The sequence below is a fragment of the Anastrepha obliqua genome, chromosome 3 (genome assembly GCF_027943255.1).
Source record: "Anastrepha obliqua isolate idAnaObli1 chromosome 3, idAnaObli1_1.0, whole genome shotgun sequence".
In the NCBI taxonomy this organism is placed as follows: Eukaryota; Metazoa; Arthropoda; class Insecta; order Diptera; family Tephritidae; genus Anastrepha; species Anastrepha obliqua.
This window is the reverse complement of record NC_072894.1, coordinates 45,615,485-45,641,011: the sequence shown is the minus strand read 5'-3', so window position 1 is coordinate 45,641,011 and position 25,527 is coordinate 45,615,485. Positions and strand designations below refer to the sequence as shown.

The 25,527-nt window shown below is 34.3% G+C and overlaps 1 protein-coding gene across 1 annotated transcript in view; it reads left to right on the top strand.

The window, feature by feature from the left end:
- The window catches only part of LOC129241944 (collagen alpha-2(IX) chain-like), a 377,459-nt gene that overhangs the window by 231,632 nt on the left and 120,300 nt on the right, over positions 1 to 25,527 (top strand). Inside the window, exon 14 of the mRNA XM_054878494.1 lies at positions 21,325 to 21,447. Coding sequence (XP_054734469.1) covers positions 21,325 to 21,447 — 123 coding nt within the window. The remainder of the gene's footprint in view (positions 1 to 21,324; positions 21,448 to 25,527) is intronic.

Genomic DNA, 25,527 nt, shown 5'->3' with positions numbered 1-25,527 from the left:
ATTAGATCGAATCCTGGACACTTTTTTATTTTAAGCTTTGTAATTTCTTCATTTACTTCAGCATTTGTTGCCAAAAGGAGTTCGGCCTTATTATCAGGATGGGAAGACAAAAATCTAAATTCAGCTGCACTTCATGTATTGTACGGTTAAAAATGTCATCAAGACATTTCGAGAACGTATTATCTCTTTCTTGGTTGTTTTTAGCCCACATACTAACACCTTGCTTTATTGGTAGGTAATGCAGTGCGGGTTGGAAAAAACAAGTAGTCAGTTTTGTGAGTATTACTAAGTCCCCTAAAGTAATCCCCTAGAGCGTAATTTTTAAATGTTTTTATTTATTTGAATGCTCGTTTGCTAGTTCACTCAGCCAACTTTTGTCAGATGAGGATCTCGTTTGTTCCCACCGTCTTCGTACTTTACGTTTTTCTTCAACCATCGTTGTTTTTTTTTTTCTTAAAGTCTTCGTGTCCTGCTGTAATTGTTCTTTTTATTGTGTATTATTCCGCGCTTCATGCTGAATGCTGTTTGTTACAATAATTCGTTGCCATGCCACACTGCGAATGCAACAATCGAATTTCTGCAACGAAAATTCCCGCGCTGTCTAGTGTCAAAAAAAGGCGACATCAACTGGTCCCCCAGATCACCTGACTTAACCCCCGGACATCTTTTTGTGGGGTTATCTGAAAACTAAGGCTTACGCTAACAAGCCGCAGACTATTGAGCTTAAGACAAACATTCGTGTCGAAATCGATGCCATAGAACCCGAACTGCTTGACAAGGTGAAGACAAACGCAGAAAAAAGATTGCAGTTTGTGATTGCTAATAAAGGTGGCCACTTGATTGATATTGTATTCAAAAAATAGTTTTAATAAAATGTAAATAACCAAACCAAATAAAAATACCTCACCTATACAAATCAGTTGTTGTTTTTCTTTTTTTCAAAGTTAGTTATTCAATGTTTTCATATTACATAAAAGATGGCGCAAACTGTAAATAAGGTGGGGAACAATATGTGTACCAAGTTTTTTTTTTAATTGGCGCGTACACCCTGTTTGGGTGTTTGGCCGAGCTCCTCCTCGTATTTGTAGTGTGCGTCTTGATGTTGTTCCACAAATTAAGGGACCTACAGTTTCAAGCCGACTCCGAACGGCAGATATTTTTATGAGAAGCTTTTTCACGGCAGAAATACACTCCGAGGTTTGCCATTGCCTGCCGAGGAGCGACCGCTGTTAGAAAAATGGTGTTTTGGTGTTTTCATCGAGATTTGAACCGACGTTCTCTCTGCGAATTCCGAATGGTAGTCGCGCACCAACCCATTCGGCTACGGCGGCTGCCGTGTACCAAGTTTGGGCGAGCTTTATTAAATCGGTAGCAAAATCCACGTATTTATTTATATAAAAGTGTATATGGCACCGCTTATTGTTCAAAATTGCACTTTCGTCTTTTTTGGGTTCTTCTTGTACCAAACTTGAGTAATTTGGCTTAATTTATTACAGGGATATCGGTTTTTTTCCTTTTTTGATCACCGTTATTTGTGAGGTGGACGTAGTTATTCACCGATCTCACTCGTTTTCAATACCAACTCACCTTAGACAAAGATAATTATATGTGACAAGTTTTATTGAAATATATTTATTTTTGCTCAAGCGCTCGTACGTACGAACAGATGGACGGATGAACGGACAGACGCTAAATCGACTCCTATCATCATTCTGAGCATCCCAGTATGCATATATGTATATATCTGGCTACAACTACTTGTATATCAAATCTGTTATGTGAACAAAAATACAAAAATTCATGAATAACATTTAATCATTTACCGCAAGAGTTTCATAATCCGAAATGTTCAGAAAAACGGATTCGAAGTTTACAATTTGCAATGCCTTCCTAAATAAAATTAAAGACAAATTTTCATCTAATGAGTCACTGTTAATTAATATCGCCAATAATTTGTTTACATAGCGTAAAAGAAGAACTGAAGATAATATCTTCACATGTCTGCTTCTTCTCTCCCTTTTTTTCTTTGGATTACGGTTTATTGCCCAATATGAGGGTAATGTAGTTTATGAGATCTGGCATTACAGGTATACAATTCACAGTAGATGTTCAAAAAGGATAAGATAAGGTAATAAGATAAAATTGCGAATTTCCTAGGATGCTACAGAAAATAAGGTCAGCACAAAATGAAACACACAAAAAGAAGAGGATGCCTAAGCGAAGGCAGATGGAAACTGTGAACCAAACGGAAGTGTGTATATACACAAACACTTTCTCTCCGTGGCGTCATCGTTAATAAAAGTAATAAATAATAAAAGCAAAAAATGAATTAAAAAGTTTTATTTTCATTAGTGTTTGCTCAATTAAACATGCAGCACTTCTTTTTTATTATTTTTTAAATTTGTAATTTTTATATTACAGTATATACATAGCCATTAACTGAATATTCGTAAGCGAGAGATTTATAAAAAGAGGTTTGTTTATTTTCTGGGAATTTCAAAATAGCCAAAAATAAAGTAGCGGCTTTTGGAAAGCGCCACCTTATGTATTCTTTACGTTGCCGTAGATACCCATTCTTTTACAGGGTACATGAAAAAATGATTAACTATTTTATAACCTGCTATAAGATGATGTCTTAATATAATTTTTTTGCCACTTACATATATTCTATGACTACCATTCGGGAGTGCGTAGGTTTGAGTATCCGTGCATGAACATCAAATAATAAAAAACGTCTCTTCTATTAGCGGTCGGCAATGGCAAACCTCCTGCCATAAAAGAGCTCCCCATGAAAAATATCTGCCATTCGGAGCCAGATTCGTGAAACAGCGTCAGCCGCACACCACAAATAGGAGGAAGAGCACGGTCGAACACCGAACAGAAGTGTATGCGCCAATAATTAATTTAGTTATTTTACATATATTCTAACGGAAACTCAAACTTTACAATAAGGGCTAAAAGTTGAAAGTCCAAAAAAGAAAAAAACAACAAATCAAAACAAAAACGTACTAAATATAATACCGAATATTCTCTGTGTGCATAAAAACCTTCTTGCAACTGATGTTCACTCAGTCGTAAGGCAGGATCGCATTAAATTCTTAGCCAATGTTGTAGAAAATTCGGTAAAAAATTGAAACTTCAAAGTGTCAAGCAGACAAGCACTATGTTAGACAAGCAAGGAGTCCAGCATGGGCAGGCATGATGTTATGTACTTAAATAGTGAAACGTATTTTCAATAATAAGGAATTATTAAATTATGCGCAGTAAAGCTATAATGATCAAAATAACGATGTCCATCACTCAAAATTACTATAATTTTTAGTTTTTTTATTGTATACAAAAACGAAATTGGATGATTCATTTTGGACCATACATTCATTTGAAGCTGCATATACCTACATATATAACTCTTTTATTTATTTGTTTACAACATTTTATATATTAACAAATTACAATATAAACTGGCGATACTTAAAAATTGCATAACTATAAATCTTCTCATTTCTCTCCTTTCTGGGATAATTTTTCCATTGTTCGAAGAAAAGTTTTTGCGAAATTACTATTTTTGTGTTCACTCTAGTAATACTCCGGTGATTTGAAGGTGTATATATGAGGTCTCGATCGTAGAGTTGACATTCGTTTGAAGCGAATCGACTTGTAAAGAGTGGTTTCGACGCCTTCAAAGTGGCAATTCCGATGTGAGTGATAAATATCGCGAAGGGGCACCGATTCGAAATTCGAAGATACTCAACTACAACAATTATTAGAGGAAGAAGAGGGGTCGTCTCTAAAGCCAGAAAGCAGCTGAGTGCCACATCAATTGAAGGAGAAGAATATCGAGTGACGTTTGGTGACGTGTGAGATGTTTCTTGAACGGCAGAAACAAAGAGGTTTTATGCATCGCATTGTCACTGGTGATGAATAATCGGTCTATTATGATAACCTCATGCGGAAAAAAACTTGCACCCTGCCAGATGAACCAGGCCCATCGACAGCGAAAAAAAATATTCATGCCGTAGAGGTTATGTTGAGCATCTGGTGGGATCAGAAGGTTATCATCTATTATGAACCCTTTAAATCATCCGAAATCACCACTGGCGATCGGTACTGACTTCAGCTAATGCGTTGAAATGGAGCTCTCAAAAAAAGCGGCCGAAATGGGTCGATAGACATGACAAACTGATTTTGCTGCATGACAACGCCAGGCCACAAGTTGCTAAATCGGTCCAGAAATATTTAGAGGGACTGAATTGGGAAATCTTGCCCCGCCCGCCGTATTCCCCAGTTATTGCACCTTCGCATTACCATCTATTCCGATCAATGCAGTCAGCCCTTATTGGAGAGCGGTTCACTTCTTACGAGGGCATCGCAAACTGACTCAATGTATGGATCAAGTCAAAGAAACTCGAATTTTTCGTCAGAGGAATCCGTATGCTGGCTGAAAGATGGAGTAGAGTTGTAGCTTCCCATGGCAAATACTTCACATAATATCATGTATTATTAAATTCTTTAAATAATTCATATTTTACGAACACACCAAAACAAATACATCTTTCGAGGGAAACCCCCAATACAAAATAAATGGCAAATACCTCCACGAGAAAAATACATGAGACTTTTAGGATGACTAGAGTTCAAAAAATCACACTTGGTTCACAGCCCAATGCAACTAATATGAATTGTCGTTATCGCGCTGATTCCATCGTTTCTTTGTATACATACATATATATGTACCGCTCGTCAAGAGGGGGTGTGAGCAAGGTGAATCTATTAAAGGTGATTGCAGAAGAACAGCTGGTTTGTTTTTTCGATTTCTTAGGATGCCAGCATAAAATGAAACGACGAAATATCCATGTCTTATTATCAAATTGAGAATTACACAAGAAATTACGTTGTTTGGCGAATTTTTTGAGAAATTTATATTTAAAGGGCATTTCATAAATAAATAAAAAGTTAAAAAGAGCGCAGTTTATTAAAAAAGGAAGATGAGGGCGCAAAGTAAACATTTTTAAAGGTTCCAATTAAGGAATTAGAATGGTTGGTAGGGTCCAGATATTGTGCATATGACACCTAATGACACACATAAATTTAAGCAGTATGATTGCATAAATGGATATAAATAAATTTATTATGAATATTTTAAAATCAAATGTGAGCACAAAAATAAATTAATTCTTTTTTAAATTTGCCTTCATAATGTACCAAAAGTTACCGTTGTCATAGTGCCACCAGCTTTAATGAATTTCCCTTGCGTCTGAGTAAATGATGTAAAATTTAGAATTTACGACTTTCACTCTTCCCTCTCCAATCGGGTTTTTTTTATCAGCAGTCATCAAAAGTGTTTTCGACCTACCTCCTCATAGACGAAAAACTGTGCAGCGTTGGCGTTTCACCTTCATCGTTTTTATTTTTCTCCAATATTGTTTATCACTTAGCAGCCATTTCAATTTAAAACTTGAGTAGGTACATGTCATCTTTGTTGCTATGGCGGTAAAGAACCATACGCCTGATTCCTTTCACTCAATCTCATCTTAGCCTTGCCTCCTTGTTTTTAAGTTGATTTTGCTACGGCAGCTGCGGCGGCCATAGTGGTTGACTTAGTTCATCCTCAGTGCTTATCTAAGTTTACAATTTGACCCAATTACGTGCGACTAGGGACAAGAGTACTTGTTTCACTGTTTACTTGTTATAGCAACGACAGCAACTGCACTATCAGCCATTAGCCGGATGATATGTTGCATATGAGTGGATAAAGTTTGGTATATTCTGAGTTAAGTACAATATTTGTATGTATGTAGCATAAATTATAGCTAATACTTCAGTTTAGTATATCATCAATTGCGCATTAAAGGTCGAAAAGTTCTTGATATTCTACTGATTGCTTTGTATCTTCTTTAGCGCTATAAAAGTTATAAGTACACCAATGTTTCCATCATTACCTGCATATCGCCATTAAATACAGGTGTAGTGGGTATTAAATTGAAATTTAGTGAGCAATTGTATGAAAAAAGTTTGCGCTTAAGTAGGTATATTTTAAAGGATTAAGACTTGTTGACTAGAATGCTTGTTTTGAAAAGAAAGAGCTATTAAAATTTATTTTAATGCAAACGAGTTCCCATGAAGATTAGCGTAAGTTTATGTTTATGATTGTTTCACTTGTTGATCTGAACCATTATCTAGCACAAGAGGAAATGCTCAAAAAAGTCCTCTGGTTAAATCCACCACTGTTTACTGGGTAGAAGACTGCTCTTGAAATGACTGGGCTTGCAATTTAATTCTGCAATTCTACTTATTCCTTCTGCATGTAACATTTGCTTGACTTTTGTATATTAGCTAGTGCAAAAAAGATTCAATTTTATGAGTTTTATATTATTTTATATATATTCGCAACAAATATTTTATAAAAGTGTACATAACAATAAAATTATTATATAAACTGATAGTAGTGCAGCGCTAACATTGGAGGCATTCGCTGCGCAACAAATATATCTTTTGTTATTGATCAAAATGACTGGTGCAAGTTTCTATATGATGAAAATACGTTGGAGCACCTACAACAATTGATAAGTACTACAACATTTTTTCAGGACAAAATATGATATAGGTATAATTCCGGTTAAACTATGATTATTATACAGCGCGTTCAGCAGCCCTTTCTTTTAACTTATTTTTATATATAGTTATCGTCTGGCCCTAAAAACGGCAAATCGATTGAAACCTTGCGTGTTTTGGAAAATCTTTCTTCTTCCTTGATGATTCGGCTCTTCAATAACATAGGAAATGCTGAAATATAGAAAGAAGGAACTTTTTCAATTACTAGCATTATTGCTCAATGTTATCTATCAGTCATCCGCAATACCTTTTGAACGGAAAACCAACTTATATAGTTCAACAGATTGCTGAAAAAGCTGTGGAATTCAACTCTGCTGCATATAAGTGTATCGTCGATGTAAAGAAAGTTAAGTTAAGTTTCAAGACGTTTTGGAAATACTGACAGAAAAGTCAGTACCGATGCAAATTTTGAGTGCAATCAAAAACTAAACAGTGGATGCAATACAAAAATTAGAGCAGATGGAGAATATGTATATTGATGAAATACCTTGTATGTCTGGAATTTTCCACTTAGACCAGTGTTCTGGGGGACCAGATAATAAATCAGGTCAAGCAATTAGATGGTTATCGAAAGCAACACTTAAGTATCCCCATAATATATATGCGGACGGCGCTGCTTTAATAGCCAACTCAGAGGATGACCTCCAAGGTCTATTACACAAATTTGTAGTATCGACTGAAAAAAAAAACAAGGTTAGTAATGTCGAAAAATGCAAATGCGCAAACTGGAAATAGATCGAACTGTTATTGAAGAATTGATGAAGTTTAAATACTTCGGGGTGGAGATCTCCACTGGCCGTCCATTATTAAGGACGGTTATTTTACTGCCTATCACAGGAAAAACTCGTCTAGATTGCCTAAGAAATGAAGTAATAAGGAAGGAAACGAAAGTTACTGACTGCAAGGCCATATTATCTTATATACCTTTTTGTTTCATTGAAATAGAAATTTATGCCGATATTGCTATTATACCTGTGAATCACCTATTTTTATTTATTTATTTAATTTTAGTCAAAAAGCACAAAAGTTCTTACCCACTTTTGACTTAGTGTTAATATATATGATTTTCTTAATAAAATAACAAACAAAACGAGCTAAAACTAAAACATAACTTGATCAAAACAATAACTATTATATTAGCATATTAAATTATTCATTCAACTGATTTTTAGCAAGTATAAAATCTAACGATCTGGAATTCGAGATCCCATTAAATTCGAAGAAAGTCCAAGCAATAGATGCATTGGTCTCGAAATTCATTTTAAACATCTTGAGATAAAAAGTAAGAGCTTTGTGAAGCTCTCGCCGGAATAAGATAGTTAATACGTAGCAAAAGAAACGCACGATCAATATCACCTTGAATTAAATTAATCACAAAATAAGCGATAGAATCGACCTTCTGTACTCAAGCGACTTGATTCGAATTAATAACAAGCGGGAGCCCTAAGAAGGAATTAGGACAGAAAAATTTAAAGATCTTAACCCTTTCAATACGGATTTTTTAAGGGGGAAAAATATTTAACCATGAAATGTTATTACTAGTGATCTAAATAGTATGTCCTCTTGTATAAATAAAGAAATTATTTCTAGGAATTGAGAAAATGTCCTGGGAAAACATTGTCCCACCCGTAATGAACACTCAGTAGATCTATAATTGTCGTTTTTCCACTTACTGACCTAGCACGTGCTACGATTTAACTACGACTGCAAAACATGTGTAGAGAAAAATACAAAGTATAACGGGCCATACGGAGCATAATTGATGGCATATCTCGTAAAAAACTGATGGGAAGAAAATACACAGCGATGCAAAGAAATATTTGACATTTAGTAAAACGAAAACACTCATTGGGACGTATGTTTCCCGTTTGTATTGAAAGGGTTAAGGCATATTTAAAAAATACCTTTTGGACTCGTTTCATTCTTTTTTTTATTTTATTTTTTATTAAAAACATCAATACAATATAAAATACATAACAATGTTTGTTCACATTGCAACTAGTTACAAATAAGCTAATGTGCAATACAATTTTGGTAACATTAAGACAATTTTACGAAGATATTTCCATAGTCCCTTTCTTAAGTTCCGTAAGTTAACATATGGTTGAACTCGGTGAAGTCGTCGGGTTAGGTCTGAGGTGTTGAGGAGTTTGCTAGCTTCTTCACCGACCGTAGAGATCTTGAGGCCGCGATGAATATCCTTATTGTGAATGGGTCAAAATGAATTCAGGACATATCGAAGGATTTTATTCTGAAGTCGTTGAAGGATATTTATATTACTTTAACTGGCACGACCCCATAATTGCGCGCCATAGAACCACAGGTCTATTTATGGAAAACTTTAATATTCGTACAATTAGCCTTTTTTTTTAATAATATATTTTCAGATGGATTTCAAGCCGTTTAAGTTTTAGATGCTCCTTCCCTCGAAGTTTATCATCGAGCGTTATGCCAAGATATTTTTCAGTGTTTATATGTGATATTGCGGCACCTAGAACTCTTGGATAGTGATTAACTTTTTTGCTGATGAAGCTTAGATGAATTGTCTGCGTTTATTTTTCAAAAGCGTTTGCTGCAATTTGGCGTTACGCTGCAGCTTCTTCGGCATTTTTCCCAGTTTCTAAGGTGGTGGTGTCGTCGGTGAAAGGGTCAATCAAGCCATTCGGAGATATCGGCAAGTCTTTGGCGTATGAGAGGTACAAGAGCGCACCAAGAATGCTTTTTGTGATAGCAAATTGGTAAAAAGGCCTCTTAATAAATGAAGCATATTCCAACTTAGATCGAACAAACGCGGTAAACAGTAATTTGATCATGTAAAGGTCTGAGAAGCTTTCACTATTTCACCCAAAGCCTAAGATAGAGTATAATTTTCAGATAATATAATTGAAATGACTTGAGAATGAAAAACTAGATTCAAAAATAACTCCAAAGTCTTTGATCTCATCCTCAGATTGAAGGACTATTAGAGATGTATGTGTGTATGAACACCAAGAAGGTTGTAATTTATTATAGTGAGCCAAAAACATTTAAATCGTCAGCATATAATAGGTGCCTTAAGAGCATCTGCTAATATCACTTAAAAATAAGGCAAACAGTTAGGAACCAAAATATTATTCTAAGGCTCTTAGAAGTTGCAATGAAGAAGGCAGACGATTCACGCTCAATTGTATCGAGACTACTCCTTTCTCTTTTAGTCATAAAAGGAAAACCGAGTGAAAGCCAAGGGAGCTCAGTTTATACAAAAGAGTTCTATGTAACACAGTGTCAAATGTCTTGGAAAAATCAATGATTTAGGATCAAATTAGTCAGTTAGTTTGGAAAATTACTTTTATCCAATTTAAAGTGCAGGGTGGACCAAATAAGTCCTACTAATGTCCATACTAAGGTCCATAGTTTGCCTAGCAGTATGCGCAATTGCTCCATCTTGTTGAAACCACAAATTAGGATACTGCTCCGCCATTGGTCGCAATAAATTTTCAAGAAATGTTCTGTAAGAAGCTCCTGAAATCGATTCCGACGTTTCATCCTCCGCACCAAACAGTACATTTAGATGAACTGATGTTGCGATGAACTGTGTTGCCCTTGGATTTTCAGAGCCCCACAATCTACAGTTTGGTTTTTTGACATAACCATTTAAATGGGAATGCGCTTCATCCGACATATGCCTATATTTACGCTACGTTAAAACAATTGATAGTTGACAAGAATAGAAAAACTTGATAATTTTAACGCGTTGTGCTGTACTATAGAGTTCCATAATAAATTTCCAACAATTCAATTATACAAAAAGAGAAATATAAATATGTCAAAAAATAAAAAAGTTATTTGTGCTTATCATTAGTAGGTCTTATTTGGCCCACCCTGTACAATACGTGTGAGTGCCGGACCCTGTAGTGCAGCGAATAAAGATCCAGCTAGTTCCGTATTTGATACCGAAGGAAAAAGAAGGACTCTTTGCGTTGAAAAGATCAGGTGGTGAAGAACTTCGTTTCACTTGGCGTGTCCAACGGGGCACGTTTTTGTTAAACTCAGACAAAATTGCTTAATCTATTATGACGCTATTCAAAAATAAGGATACTTTACTTTTTTAATATTAACGCGTCAGCTCCCTAATTCTTCATAACGCATTGATTTACTTTCGTTACCTGACTCTGCCTGAATAATATTATTCATTTCTATTATCGTTACACTCTTTTTTGATTGCTACTTTTATTTCTTATTCTTATTATTTACAAAAATAAATGTAGAAGCAATCACAAAACGCTTTGGTATTGTAATTTTACATTTAACTAAAATAAAGATAGTAGTTGCATGATGAAGCAATTGTAGTACTTGTAATATAGTTACACAGAACCTTCAGAAAAATGCATTTAAAACCATAGTAGTCGTATGGACTAACTGGGGTAGAGGTATAAAAATATAATTCGTTATGCAGGGTTGGACTACAGCCAGCTATTGGAAAATAACTATTCAGCCGTTAGCAGTATTCAAAACATAATTTTAATTTTTCATTTAAAATGTGAATATTGTCACTACAAAAATTTTCATAAAAAATAAAACCGCAAAATATAGCAAATAAATCTTTTTGGTGTGCAATGTGTGCACATTTCTGCTTGTTAAACTTTCCGCAAAATTGTGTGGACAATGTCCACGGAAACTTTACTACTGATGTTGTTTTTGTTTTTGTTGGTTTTGATTTGCTTTTAGGTAACGGTACTTCCCAACTGTCAAACATAGGAAAACGAAAGTAATCTAATCTTCGGGGAATACCACAAGCTTTCAGTTTCAAAGTTTCAAACTATCACGACAGTCAAACAAGAAACAAGAAAAATATTTCGAAATTAGTAAATTTGAAGTATTTCAAGGAAATGCCCAGAATTTCTATTTTGACCGCATTTTCAACACTGTCATAGCTAGCCAAATAATGGGCATACATTTACAATATTCACAGCAAATCTAAAATTACGGCAGCTTCTTACGGTAGTAGCCCTGAAGCACTCCCTGATGATTTGACTCAGTTCTAAGGCGTACGATGCAAACGGTGCCACAGGCCGGTTCAGAAGTCTGAAGAGCTTTCTTAGGGAATACAGTTTAATGAATAATTTTGCAAAAAGCTCCGGCGACGGAAAAGAAAATTTTTGTGAACCGTCAATATAAAAACATCAATGCCAACTGCGTAAACTTTTAAATACTATGAATAATATAGTTTTTACAAACTTTCTTAACTTCTACGGCTTGAAAAATGCTTTCGTGTACGAATCTATTTTTTCTTTCGTCCATGTGCCTCTGTGTTGTATCATTTTTGAATACTTACCTGCGTCAGTTGTTAAATACCATTAAATGTAATTAATTACTCAACATGTAGTGTTTGTGTCAGTAGCAAGAATGTAAATTTCCTATTTTGAGTTAATGGGTTTGTTTAGTTCACCTTTGGATATTCTATTTTATACCAAAAACCCGGAATACCATGCATAAAAGGCAACCACAAATAAACACACAAAAACCGAACTTTCTGATTTTCATAGAGCAACGTTTTCATTTTTACACATTAAAGTTTCCTTCGCAGAAAACATAAATTTCGATATGTGGTTAATTTACATACGTGAGTGATTTCTACTACTTTTACACAACCACATTGACCTATTACTAAAAGAAGTCTCATCAACTTATTGCTTTGACATAACTAAAATTAAAGTTCACAACAAAAAATTAACCTCTTTCATTCATCAAAAATTTAAATCCCTACACTTGGCTGCTTACACCTGTTACTTACAATTTATTTCCTATTATAAATTTATTTCATAAAACATGGTTTCTAAAGTTGTCAAACATTTTTTGTTTTTTATTTTATTGTGGAAGGGTGATTAAAATGTCAAAAAAAATTAATTACAAATAGAATGAACTGCTAATCTCAAGTGGTGAATAATAGCTTTTAAGTGGTCTTGTTACAAATGCATCTACGAGTTTCTACTATCGATGATTTTGTATAATACCTATGAAAATTTGTTATTGTAAGTGAATAGATTGAAACACCAATGCAAAGCAAAACTGTTTACAGTTGAAGACAGTGGATGTAAAACATACATACATAAGCATAAAATCGTTTACCCTGCGGGGAAAAGCCTATCTTGTATGGGCATATTCCAGCTCAGATACTGTTAACAGTTAATAGAAGAATTCTTACGAGTTCGCCACTAACTAGAATAATATCAGTAGTAAAATGATGAATTTTTATGCGAATTATACGAGTTTTTTTTAGATAAGAAAATTTAAGACTGATCGATGAGCAAACATCCCGATGATCAGAGGCTTTTTTTTAATCAATTACTGAACCTGAAAGAAATTAAAATTAATTTAAAAAAATTATATGTTTTGTGACAGCTCACGTTTGGTTAACTGCTTCTAAATCAAAAAGGTTAGAATGCCTCCAGGCGTTTCATGGTAGACCGGGACGTCTGTGTGCTTGAGGGTTCCACCCAAAGCTGTTCTGCTTTTGATTTCCCTGTCCCTTCTGAGAGTGTGCCAGATCCATTGACATTCGCGACCTTTCATAACCTTTTGGATTAGTTCTTGCTCAGTGATCTGCCACAAGTCTGCATTTCGAATAGTGTTAGGCCAAACAACTTTACATATAATCCGAAAGTATTTGTTTTTAAAGCTTTGTAATTTCTCGACACCAACCACGTTTCACTGCCATATAAGGGTAAGTATTTTCAACATGCGTTGAATATTCTTCACGCAGTCGATTTTCTGCGTCTTCTCCAACTAATCCGTTAGTTGATACTATACTACAAAGATAGCAAAAACTATCAACATACTGCAACGGTTCTCCCTCGATTACAATATGTATTATTGCGATTTGTATTATTGATATGGCCTGCATGTCGGAATGTCTGTGTAAAAGCTGGTCATGTAATCCAGGTCATGTAGTTGACGAGATAGCATCCAAGTGATGGCATGGTTCCTTTTTTCCACTGTCTGAATTACTTCCTCAAGAAACATACGGGCCTAGAATATTTTCTGATTGGTATGAACTGGTATTTTAACAGGTTGATGTATGACTATTTTTAAAACCCAAAGCACGCAACACCAAACGATAGCGGCCAACCCTCGGCAGGCAATGGTATAGCGCCAAGTGTATTTCTTTCATAAAAAAGCTCCTCATAAAAACCCACCTACCGTTCGGAGGTAGCGTAATACTGTAAGTCTTGCATTTGTGGAACAACATCAAGACGCGTACCACAAATAGGAGGAAGACCTCTACTAAAAACCCAAAAAAGATATAGGCGCCACTTATAGTAATGCTTGTAAATACTACTTCATAACTTGAAAAAAAAACTGTTGAGCTGAAAAGTGAACTGGTAGTATTTTAATTCACAACTTGTATTTTCCCTGCAGAGTACATGCATACACAAAAACATGTAAATATTTTTATTGATGTCATTCATTAAGGTTTAATTTATCATACAGCCTTAAGAAATACTCTAACACTGTCATCACCCTGCGCATGGTGTCCTGCTGGCTGGACATGTTGGATTACTCAATTTGCAATGTGGCATATTTATGAGTAGTTGAAAATAGTAATGCAAATTTTATATATAGTTTACTAACTTGCATGAATAACAAGATTAAAAACCTATTAGGCGATATTTCTTTTCAATTTCAAAGTAGAAAAATGACATAACCATATCGATGTATACAAATTTACTTATCGTTAACAAGAAAATAATTCTGTTATCGCATGCTTATGAAATGGATCGAATGAAGTGAACATAGAAGTATGTAATTATGTAAGTATATAAGTATGTACTTCAAACTTGTGCACTCACTTTCACATATTAGTTGAAATATAAGCAAAAAGTTCTGAGAAATTTCGTTAGGTGTTTAATGAGATGTGTTTACATCTTACGATGTACAAATCGTATTTAAATCGTTGCATATTTGGTACAACTTATAGGTGTTGCCTAACACCCAAAAAGTGCGCCGATTACATATATGCATAAAGAAAAAATTCAGTTAGAAAAAAAAGTCGATGCATTTTTCGGTACAACGACCAATATGAAAACGCAGAGCAGGTGTCCACGCCTGCTTTTAGATCCAACACAGTATTGAATGTAATACCAAAACAGTAGCTGCTGCTCTGTTTATATCTATTTGAATATTATAGATGAGACACGCTTTGGATTATGGAATTCGGAGTGTTGAGTTATTTCATTAACATTCCCACCTCTCGACCAATTTGTTGATGCCATTTCGCCATAATTCGCCTGGTCTGGTGCCAAAGAAGTTGTTGAGCTAGTTTTTAAATACCTCTTTGTTATCGAAGGTAACGCCATTTATATACATAGTTTGACAAGGAGCGGAAATGATGGTAATCGGTCGGTGCAAGATTCGTAGAATACGGCGGATGCTGAAGGACCTCTCATTCGAGCTCTGGGGGTGAGGCTTTGATGACTTATGCAATATTGCACCTGGCGTTGTCGTGAAGAAGTATGGTTTGACCCTGTCAATCAGGTATTTTAAGTCGAATAGCCTCATTCACGCGGTGTAGCAATAGCAATGTAGAGCTCCTTGTTGACCGTAGCGTTCTTTTCAAGCACTTCCCAGTGCACCATTCCCTCCCAGTCCCACCAAACTCATATCATGATCTTCTTTGGAAGAAGATCCGGCTTAACTCTTGACTTTGGCGTATCTCCTGGAGCCACCCACTCCTTTCTTTGCTTCATGTTGATATATAGGCACGATTTCTTATCTTCCGTGATGTTTTGGTACAAAAACCGTTGTGCCGAGATGCCGAGAAACAATTTGAAAGCGACTCTCTTTGTTTTGTTTTTTTGTTTTTCGTTGAGCTCGTGAGGCACCCAGGCTCCGAATTATTCAGTAAATCCCACTGAGTGAAGGTGACTGAGAATCGTTTTATGATCGCGGTTCGTGTTTTCAGACAATTCACGACTGGTTTGGTGACCGTTCTTCTTCAAAAGTGATTTGAGACATTCTTCATCGAATTCAGAAGGTCTTCGATTACGAGTCGTGTCATCGATGCCAAATTCGCCATTTTTGAACTTTGTAAACCATTTCCTTGATATAGACTGGGCTCTGAATCCTTCTCCATACACGAGCAGGGCAGATACCGAAAATGTTGATTTTTTGCTGACTGGGTTCTCCATTTCTAAGCCCCAAAATAATAAAAAATTAAATAACTCAAAAATACAATAAACACAGTTTTGTAAAGCAGAAATATTTATTCTAATATTTATTAATTATCTTTCGTAGGAATACCTACCCTTTGAAAAACAGAAAATAAATCGTTGTAAAATAAAAGAAAATATAAAAACGCTCTGAACTTATTCTCCAACCCAATATATCTGGTACTATTGAATATTGAACATTTTCCCAGAAAGTCCGTTATATCATCTGTCTCATCCAAATTACAGTGCAATTGTATTAAAGGTCCACATCATTTTATATGCCTCAAAACATTCTCTTAAATGAGTTTTATCAATACAGTGATCGGGATCCTTAAATATACGAGAACTTTGTATCAGACTATCGGACAATAATTATAACTTTTGGAAGCGGCTGAAGGAAGGCCTCGTAGCCAGTGCTGCGTTTTGATATTTATGTAATTAAATGGTTTTGTTATATAAATTTAATAAAATAAAATTTTAAAAAATAAAAAACTTTTGGAAGTAATTCAATACTGCAGTTAACGCAGAGAAATATCTTTGAGAAACAAAGTTACTCAGAAAAATGTTCTACCTATCAGTAAAAGTCCCTGCAAATTCGGTTCATCGGTTCTGAAAATGTTACGTTCAGCAGACTTTTTTTTATTGACTTTTCATATTATATTACTCTCCTTACAGCTTTATCCTTTATTCCTTATTCTTTATTGTAATGTTTTTTAGCTACATACGAACTATCGATATCGATAACTATGGTTTGAAAGTTGAGAACAGCAAAGTTTATTGGATTTTCTTTACAGTAAGGTTTGGCAAGTCATCACGAATCTGTTAACGCCTAAACAACGCTTGCAAATTCTGAAAATTTACTTTAAAAATAAATCTGTTTTAGTTCATAGAGCGAAGTGTTGAAGAAGACACGGAAATGTCGATTCGACGTCGTTTTTGTCCTTCAACTAGGTGCAAAATTTTACATAAAGGCCTTGACTTATATGTTTATAAAATACAGCTTGTGTGAGACTAGAAGCCGAAAGACCATAGGTTGCGTGGCACTTTTGCTGATTGAGCTCATTTAGACATTATTCAGATTTATTGGAAAAAGTAGTCAAAATTCTAAAAATAAATGTCAAGAAATTATCTACCAGATTATAAGAAAAAATGCATTTCAACAATATTTCTGTTTTGTACCATCATTTTCAATTCTCAAGCCTATAAAAACACCCTTTATATATGAGAACTAGAATTAGAAAAACGTACGCCTACAAAATTCAAATGTATCTGATTTTACTAATATAAATAAACTAAAAAGAACTTAACTAAATGATTTATCACTTGCCGTATGGTGTTCTATCATTCCGCCCAACAGTTAATGGATTTTGTAAATGAAATTCCTAAAAAAAGATGGTGCTACAGAAAAAGAATATGTAATAACTAAAGTGTGCCAGGATTCTAAAGAAAACAATAATATATTACGGAGAAAACATGCGTGCACAGATACAACTATTGTACATACGTACATACTCTTATTCTCATGTTTCTGACGCATCTAAACGTATAACAACCATTAATCATTTGCACAATTACGAGCTGGAAATGAAAAACTGCAAGCTACCTATTCAAAAATTTTTACTTTTACTTTTCTTTCAGCTTCACTCACTTCATTCATTCACAAGCTCAAAGCAATAGACATTGCGCTCGTATTGCCTAATGATTTTTTTGATAGTCGGAAAGCCTCTGTTGGCTTCATATATAAATATTTGTACACAGATTATTTGAAATACCCCACAAATGTGCATAAACAAAATTGCTCATTTTGAATTCACGTCGCCTAATGCATTGCAGTGAAGCAGTAGTTAGTGCGTGGCGTATAGAATTTTACTTACCACACAAAATATTATATAATTTATAATGTTTATCACATGCATTTAAACTAAGCGCTTTAATCATTATAAATATTTATTTCCAGTCGCACTTCATACGGTTTTATGTATATTTTTTTTCTTTTTCGGTGCTTTATTGTGCTCGGATATTAACCCGGTAAACGAAAATTCCCCGTTTTATAATTAGAGATCCTATAATAGATCGATGTTATAAAAGATATTTAAAATAAAATTAAAGCACATATAATAGCTTAAGCCCCACGGAATCGCAACATATAAATATGTACGATCAATATTACTGAGCATTATTTACAAAAGTTGCGTGATATAAATTAGATGCCTTAATAATGATAATATTGGGTGTAATTTAAGAGCTTGAGAACTCAGAATTATAATACAAAACAGAAATACCGTTGAAATTACCTTTTTTTATTATACAATAGTAAATATTTTAGATTGCATAACTACCATTCGGAGAGCGTAGGTTCGAATTTCCGTCAAAAAGCAAAATGAAGAAATGGTTTTTCTATAAAGCCAGAGTAACAAGCTGCCAGACCAGAGCAGTAATAATATATGTATATACAGCGCACGCTCGATAACGTGAACGCTCTAAAACGTGAACAAACCCAAAAAGTTCTATAACATGAAAAATAAACGTTACAATTATTTGATCTCAAGTAATTCTGAAATTGGGGAATCTCCTAAGTATAAAATATTCGATTCGTCTCGGTTTTGGTTTTGCGAATAATGTTTCGTCTTATGTTTTCTGGTGAAAATGAGTTCTAAAAAACCCGTGTGCTTGACATTAAATCAAAAGGTTAAAATTCTCTGCTTTTTTAAAAAAAGGCTCATCTGTGAGGATTTTAGCAAAGAAATATAATGTAGCTAAATCAACTATTTTTAATATTAAAGCGAAAAACCAAGTGATTTTAAAATGCGTAAACAACAGGTGTTGTTGACCTGGAAACAGAAAAACACTGCGTTATTCAGAGTTGCCCAAAATTAAAAGAGCTCTTTATCGTTGGTTTATCCGAATGCGAGATAAAAACAGGCCAGTAAGTGCTCTAATGTTGAAAGAAAAGGCAAAAACACTGCATGCAAAATTTAAAGAAAATGAAGCAAACTTCTGCGCTAGTGATGGATGGCTCCAAGATTCAAGAAGAGGTACGGTATTCGCCTTCTTATAATATCAGGCCAAAAACTGTCTTCGCAACCTCAGCTAGTGGATCGGTTTGAAGAAAAACTTAAAGCTAAAATGGCCGAATTGGAGTTGCGCAACGATCAGTTATATAATGCTGATGAGTCGGGGTTATTCTGGAGCATTTTGTCAGAAAAAACTTACGCGTCAAGTTTGGAGAATAGAGCCCCAGGGGTAAAGTCCGAGAAGCAGCGAATCACGTTCTTATGCTGTTCAAACGCCACTGGATCCCACAAGTTTAAACTTTTGGTAATTGGAAAGGCGAAGAATCCAAGCTGCTTTAAAAACTTTCAGTGTCCCAACGACTATTTTCAAGCAATGGTTTCATGAGTCATTTGTTCCACACATAAATATTCCTTTTAAATTTTGTCCGATTTTTAAGGCTAACTGGTTGTTTTAAAAAATTACATCGCTTTTAAAGGAGAAAGCCTTACCAATTAAAGCTCTCCTCCTAATCGACAACGCTCTTTCTCACCCAAATGAAGCTGAACTGGCAACGGAGAATGGGCAAATTTCGGCAATGTTTATGCCACCAAATGTTACTCCCCTCATTCAACCGATGGATCGCTAAGTTGCATTACAGAAACATCTTTCTAGCTTCAATAGAAGCGACAAAGTCTGATTGGCTCGAGTCGTTGAAAAAAATTAACTTAAAAACACCTATAAATCTTTTGGGTGCGGCTTGGTTTCGTGTTGGTGAAGCAACATTAGCTAAGTGCTGGAACAGTATTTTAAATTTTGCGGTAAACAATGATGATGCCGAAGATAATGTGCCGTTGGCGGTTCTAAAAGAAAAATGGAAGCTGAACTTCGCACCTTGATGGGCAACACCGTCGATCTCCTTAGTAGTTTAAGTCCTGAGGTTCGGTCGTGTTCGCAGAGATATGTATGTGGGTTATTGAAAAAACTTTTTTTATTACAAATTTCAGATTGAATTCACGTTACCAGCCATTCATAAATGGACCGAAGATATTGAGGAGGGCAATGACGATCATCAACTAGAGGACGAATCCAATAAATCTTACCGTAGGTCGTAAATTTCCATAATTCGGATGCGTTGTTCTGGCGTTAAACGATTCATGATGGCTTGAACAGAAATGTCAACACAATTTACTATTCTCAGTCAATGATCTGGTTCATAATGGACAAAGAAGAACTCCATCATCTAATCGTCATTTCGTGCATTCTTGGCTTTTCAAGTATTCTCATTTATAAGAATACAAAAATATTGGTTTTGCATATACGCACATACACATGTACATACAAGTATATAGGAGTGGTATAATTTATGTTACTCTCGAACTATTACGACTTCTTCCATTAACACCACTCATGAACGAGCTGCAAGTGGAATGTTTGCTGAGTAGTTCGGCTTTTCACTGCTGGGTATTTTAACTTAATACGATTATGGGGACATATAAGTGATTATGTGTGCGTGCAAATGCATACATGCATACATGCATATGCTTATTTGAATAATGTGAATAGTTTTCAGTTCATGCAATTGGATTGCAAAGCAAATTTATTTGCCAAATTTGTATCTCCCACTATTTCGGTCTTTTTTTCGGTATATACAGAGCGTTTCATAACTATATCACAGGGAATTAATGACAAGATTTAGCAATTTGTTTATTTCTTTTTTATTTTTAAAATATATTTTTTTAAGCCATTTATAAGGAAATCAGGCACCCAAAGTTTGTTCTATTAAAAAAAAAATCATCAATATTGCAAACTTTTTCGAATTTAAAAAAATTGTGTATGCAAAATTATAGCCCATTAAATTTTGGTACAATAAAGTGAAATGGCTCAAAATTTCGATGGTGGGTGTTTTCTTCCAAATAATAAAAATTTCGAGCATTGGTGATTTGGAGAAAATGTATGAACCGCAACACAAATTGTTAAAAATCAACATTATATTGAACTACTTGAAATTGCACTTTATTCCACTAAAATAAAATGGGCTATAAAACTGCATAGTCTTTTAAAATTGTGATTAGTTTTAATTTTTATGAAAATATGTACCACTTTTTTTTTTTATTTGCACTAAGTATATAACTAGGATTTGTATGATTTTTGTAATTGAATAAATTATATTTTCATAAAAAAATATGATAAGTAAAATTAAATAAAAACTTGTTAATAAGTGCTATGTGCTATGCTTATGAAACACACTGTATATTTGCTTACATTAAGTGCTGAATTATGAAAATGTAGCAACAATTTAATAACAAATTTATTGTAGCATAAGTTTGAAAACGCAATTGCATTTGTTTTTATACGCAATGTTACAATGGTACGCGTAAGCGTACAAGTAGTAGTTTGATCCACACATCTGCCCACGCACACAAATGTTTGTAGGTGCATATAAACTTTTGCTAATGTACATGCGCTCATACAAATATGCATTTTGTTTCACTCGTTTATAAAATTTCTATTTTCATTTTATCTCTTCCAGCTTGGTACTTTGGTGCCCATTGCCACACCCGCCCCACCGACCACTGTCGCACCACCGGTTCGCGTTGATATACAATCATCAAATCTGCTAAACAATCTGCCGCCGCTTTTAAATACGCCAACGGTAAGTAAATTTAGGAAATTCAGTATCTCATTTGCTTTTATTTTTTTATTAAAATATTTTCCATGCGAATGTCTCCAATTAGTGCACATTTTGAATATTAAAAGTTTTTCGTACATAATTATCTTATATCTTGTAAAACTTGTAAATTGAATTTTATCTCTACATACATAAAAAAACTGCAAAAATCACTAGGCACACCTATCACTTCACTCGGAAGAGATAAGCCATTTCAATAGATATAAGAACGCCGGTTTCAAATTTTGTGTATTATTGATTGAAGAAATTTGGTTATATTCTAAAGTATTCGCTTAGTGAACCAAGAAACCTAGAAACTCACAATTCAATATAAATTCAGTTAAGACTTCCTAATTGATGCAGTAACCACCTAAACGATTTTGGCCAAACTCAATAAAGGTGAAACTGCTATTAACTTGCTAACCGACGTCAATTAGTAACAGCAAATAGAGTATAACTCTTCTCTACCGCAGTTCAGAACTTCCGTTCAGTTATAGAGACCAATCCTGATGTCTTCGGCATACGCCAGCATTTGTACGTTTTTGTAAAAAATGGGGCCTTAGTAATTGAGTTCTGAAACTCGAACAATCTTTTCCAGTATCGAATAAAAAAAACTATCTGGAATTCGCATTCTAGTTCTTCCCAATTCTATTGGAAAGAATTTTTTCCCCGCGATACTGTACATTCAATAACTCTTTTAATAGTGCCTGCTAGACGGATTGAACAATTTTCACCAAGAACTGGAACAACTAAGAACTGAAGCAGCAAGTTTACATTGAATGTATATCAGGCGCTGCCAGCATAAAAGTATTTACTTTATTTTCTAATTATTAAGGAAATTAAAATCTATGGAATGAAAAAGGTATAAGACCAATGTTAATATATGTAAAATAAACAAATAGAATTCTCGGGATAAGTTTATAATTTGGACTTGAGTAATTTGTATTGGATCCACCTTTGATTATAACTTGTTGAAGGCGTCGAGGCATCGATTTGATTACATTTTTTATAATATTTTCATCCAGTTTGGACCATTTGACATTAACTGCTTTTCTAAGGCTTTTAGCGCTATCAAACTTTCTACCATTTTTGAAAACCAATTGTGAAAGAACTACCCTTATATTAAATTTTCGATTGGGTTAAGATCAGGGCTGAAGGCAGGCCATTCTAAAATTGATGATATTTTATCGCTGCCAAAAACTCTTTTGTTGCTTTGGAAGCATGAATGCCTGCGTTGTCTATCATCACTATCATCAAAAGAAGTAATAAACACGTCATCCACAAGTTATACTTACTTCACACAATTCATTTTTGCGGATATGAAAGATTTTGACGTTTTGCTTTTCACACTAATGGCTGCACAAATCAAAATAGAGGCGCCTCCGAAATTATTAGCCATTATCTCTTCCTTTATCTTACGTCTATTATGCCAATACATTTGGGAACCATCTGGTCTACCTAGTTTTAGTTTTTTTCTTAGAAAATATTACTCTTTCCCATTCATTTTTCCAGAATTTATACTTTTCTGCAAATGTTAATAGGGCGTGCTTGTGTCGTGTGGTTCACTTAGGCTTAGGTACTCTTTTACATATTCTAGACTAGAGTCCGCTTGACAAATTTATTGGCGGGTAGTAACTTCTAAATTGGGAGTGTGTATAATTTAAGCAGTCATATTAGATTTATTTAGAGCTAAACGTTTGATTTCCCAAAAATCTCTATCTATAAGTTTTGGTTTTCTACCACTCTTCTTGGTACATCCGTACTTGTCTTTCGAATGGAAGTACTGCAAAACCACAGTTTTGCTTCTCCCCATTTTTGAAGCAATCTCTCGCATTGTAGGGGCTTTCTCTCTCCATGCAGAAATTTGTCGCTGTCCAAATTCAGACAAAGTTTTTCCGTTCTAAACCAAAACAATCACATAAGAAAACGAGATAAAACAATGAAAAGTAGTAAAATTAAATTAATAAAAGTAAAATTACAAGCAAACGCTTTTCGTCATATAAATATTTAGTTTTGCACAGAACAAGAATTTGCACTTTACTAAAATACCAGCATTAAATGCGGAATAAAATCCGTTATGAGATAGCATTTTAAACATTAAACGAACGAAATAATATTGAGATACTTTTCTATTGTTACTTCTCATCTTGGTCTTATAATTTTTGCGTGGGGTGTATATAAAGGGTTTTCCAAAAAGAGGTGTTATTTTGATATTCAAAGAAAAATGCTATTTTGTAATATAAATGATCGGGTGTTTATTTCATTATAAACAGAAAGGTATGCCGTTAATAGTGGCAAATAACATCAGGCAAATGACCACCACGACCACGCTTACAGGACTATATCCTTATCATGAAACTTTCCATAACCGAATTGCAAAGTGGCTGCCCTATGTCCTCGATAGCCTCACAAATGCCATCTTTGAGGTCTTGAATCGACCCTGGGCTGTTGGCGTAGACCTTCTCTTTCACGTAGCCCCAAAGAAAAAAGTCACAAGGTGCTAAATCACAAGATCTCGGTGGCCAATTGGCCACAATTTATTACAAATGCGTCTCCGATTCAATTGTCAAATCTGTGCGACTTTCAATTATTTCTTTTGGTACTTGACTATCGAGAAAAGGACTTCAAAATCAGAGCTCAAACGAAAAGCACAAAAAATCGAATCGGGTGCAAGAAAATCTATCGAAAAGGCATGTCAATTCTTAGTGATATCAAAACATTAGAATTTCAATAACCAATACTTCAGTGCTAATGAAATATGTGTTAATTGCAACATTTTATATTATTATTCTAATAGCATATGCATATCTAAATCATAAGTATAATGCAGCACATACATATTACTTAAATTATATTACTAAAACAAACTTATATTAAGAGCAACACCCGACAAAATTCTCCATAAATCACCCGCGCATACTCATTGCACTTCCACATAGAGTCCAACACTAAACCTACTTTTTTATGCGAACACCGACATTTTATTTTTTAATTTTATTAAACAAACTTTTATAAATATTTTTACTTAAAAAGGGTTGTCAGCCTCTGAAAAGGGATATTTTAATTTTTTTCTTACAGCACAAGCAGCTGGCTAATTATTTTTTGTTCTTAGTTTTATTTATCTTGCCCGTCAGAAATTCTCTTTGCGTTTGCTTCTTTCACTCAATCCACTTATAAGTGCAAATTGTTTTTGAGATTCTTACATTTCACAAAAAATTCGTTAAGTTTATTTTAACATTTCTCTTTTCTTTAGCTCTCTAAAACTTTTGCTTTAACTGAACTTTTTTTGTATTTGAGCGATTTCAAGAAAATCAAATAATAATGTTTTTATAAAAGAATTAAAAATATAAAGCTATATTTGATTTTTTTCTTTCTTAACTCTCTTAGCTTTCTTTATTTTTTTTCGCTGCTGCTGATTACTTCAATATAGCAGATATTTTTTCATATTTTCTTTTTTAATTTTGTTTCACTAAAAAGTGGCTTTGCGCTGCTACTATTTTCATCCATATTCGTATGTATTCTTGGGTAACTTTTAATGTGAAAAATGCCAATTATTTTTGCGTTTGAGGCATTATAAAGTCAAAAAAAAATTAATGCAAAAATTAAAAACGTTGTTTAATTGACATGAAAATGTAGTCCCGATGATTTTACTTTAAAAAATCATATAGTAGAGCTTTAGTTGCTCAAAAAGGGAATAAAAAACATTGCTGGCAATAATTGTTTAATAAATGCGTCGTCTGGCATTGTCTAAAAAGGCCTAGTTAATTGTTTGAAGACATTAAAACATGCATTTTTTTATTTTAATACACTTTGCAAAATCATTTTTATCGATAGTTTCGCCGCCGACAGGCGCCGCAGATAAAACAAAATATTTCAGCTACTATTCGAAAGTAAGACTCTAATATTGTTTCAATTGCAGGCCGCCAATTGCCAGGACAACAGTTGGGTTTAAGTTGTTTCAAGCTGATGCAAGGGCAATTTGCAGGTCTCTATTCAATTCAACTTTGCGCACTAAAATTATACGAATAATACGGTCGCCGTAACAAAACGGATTGATGCATAACT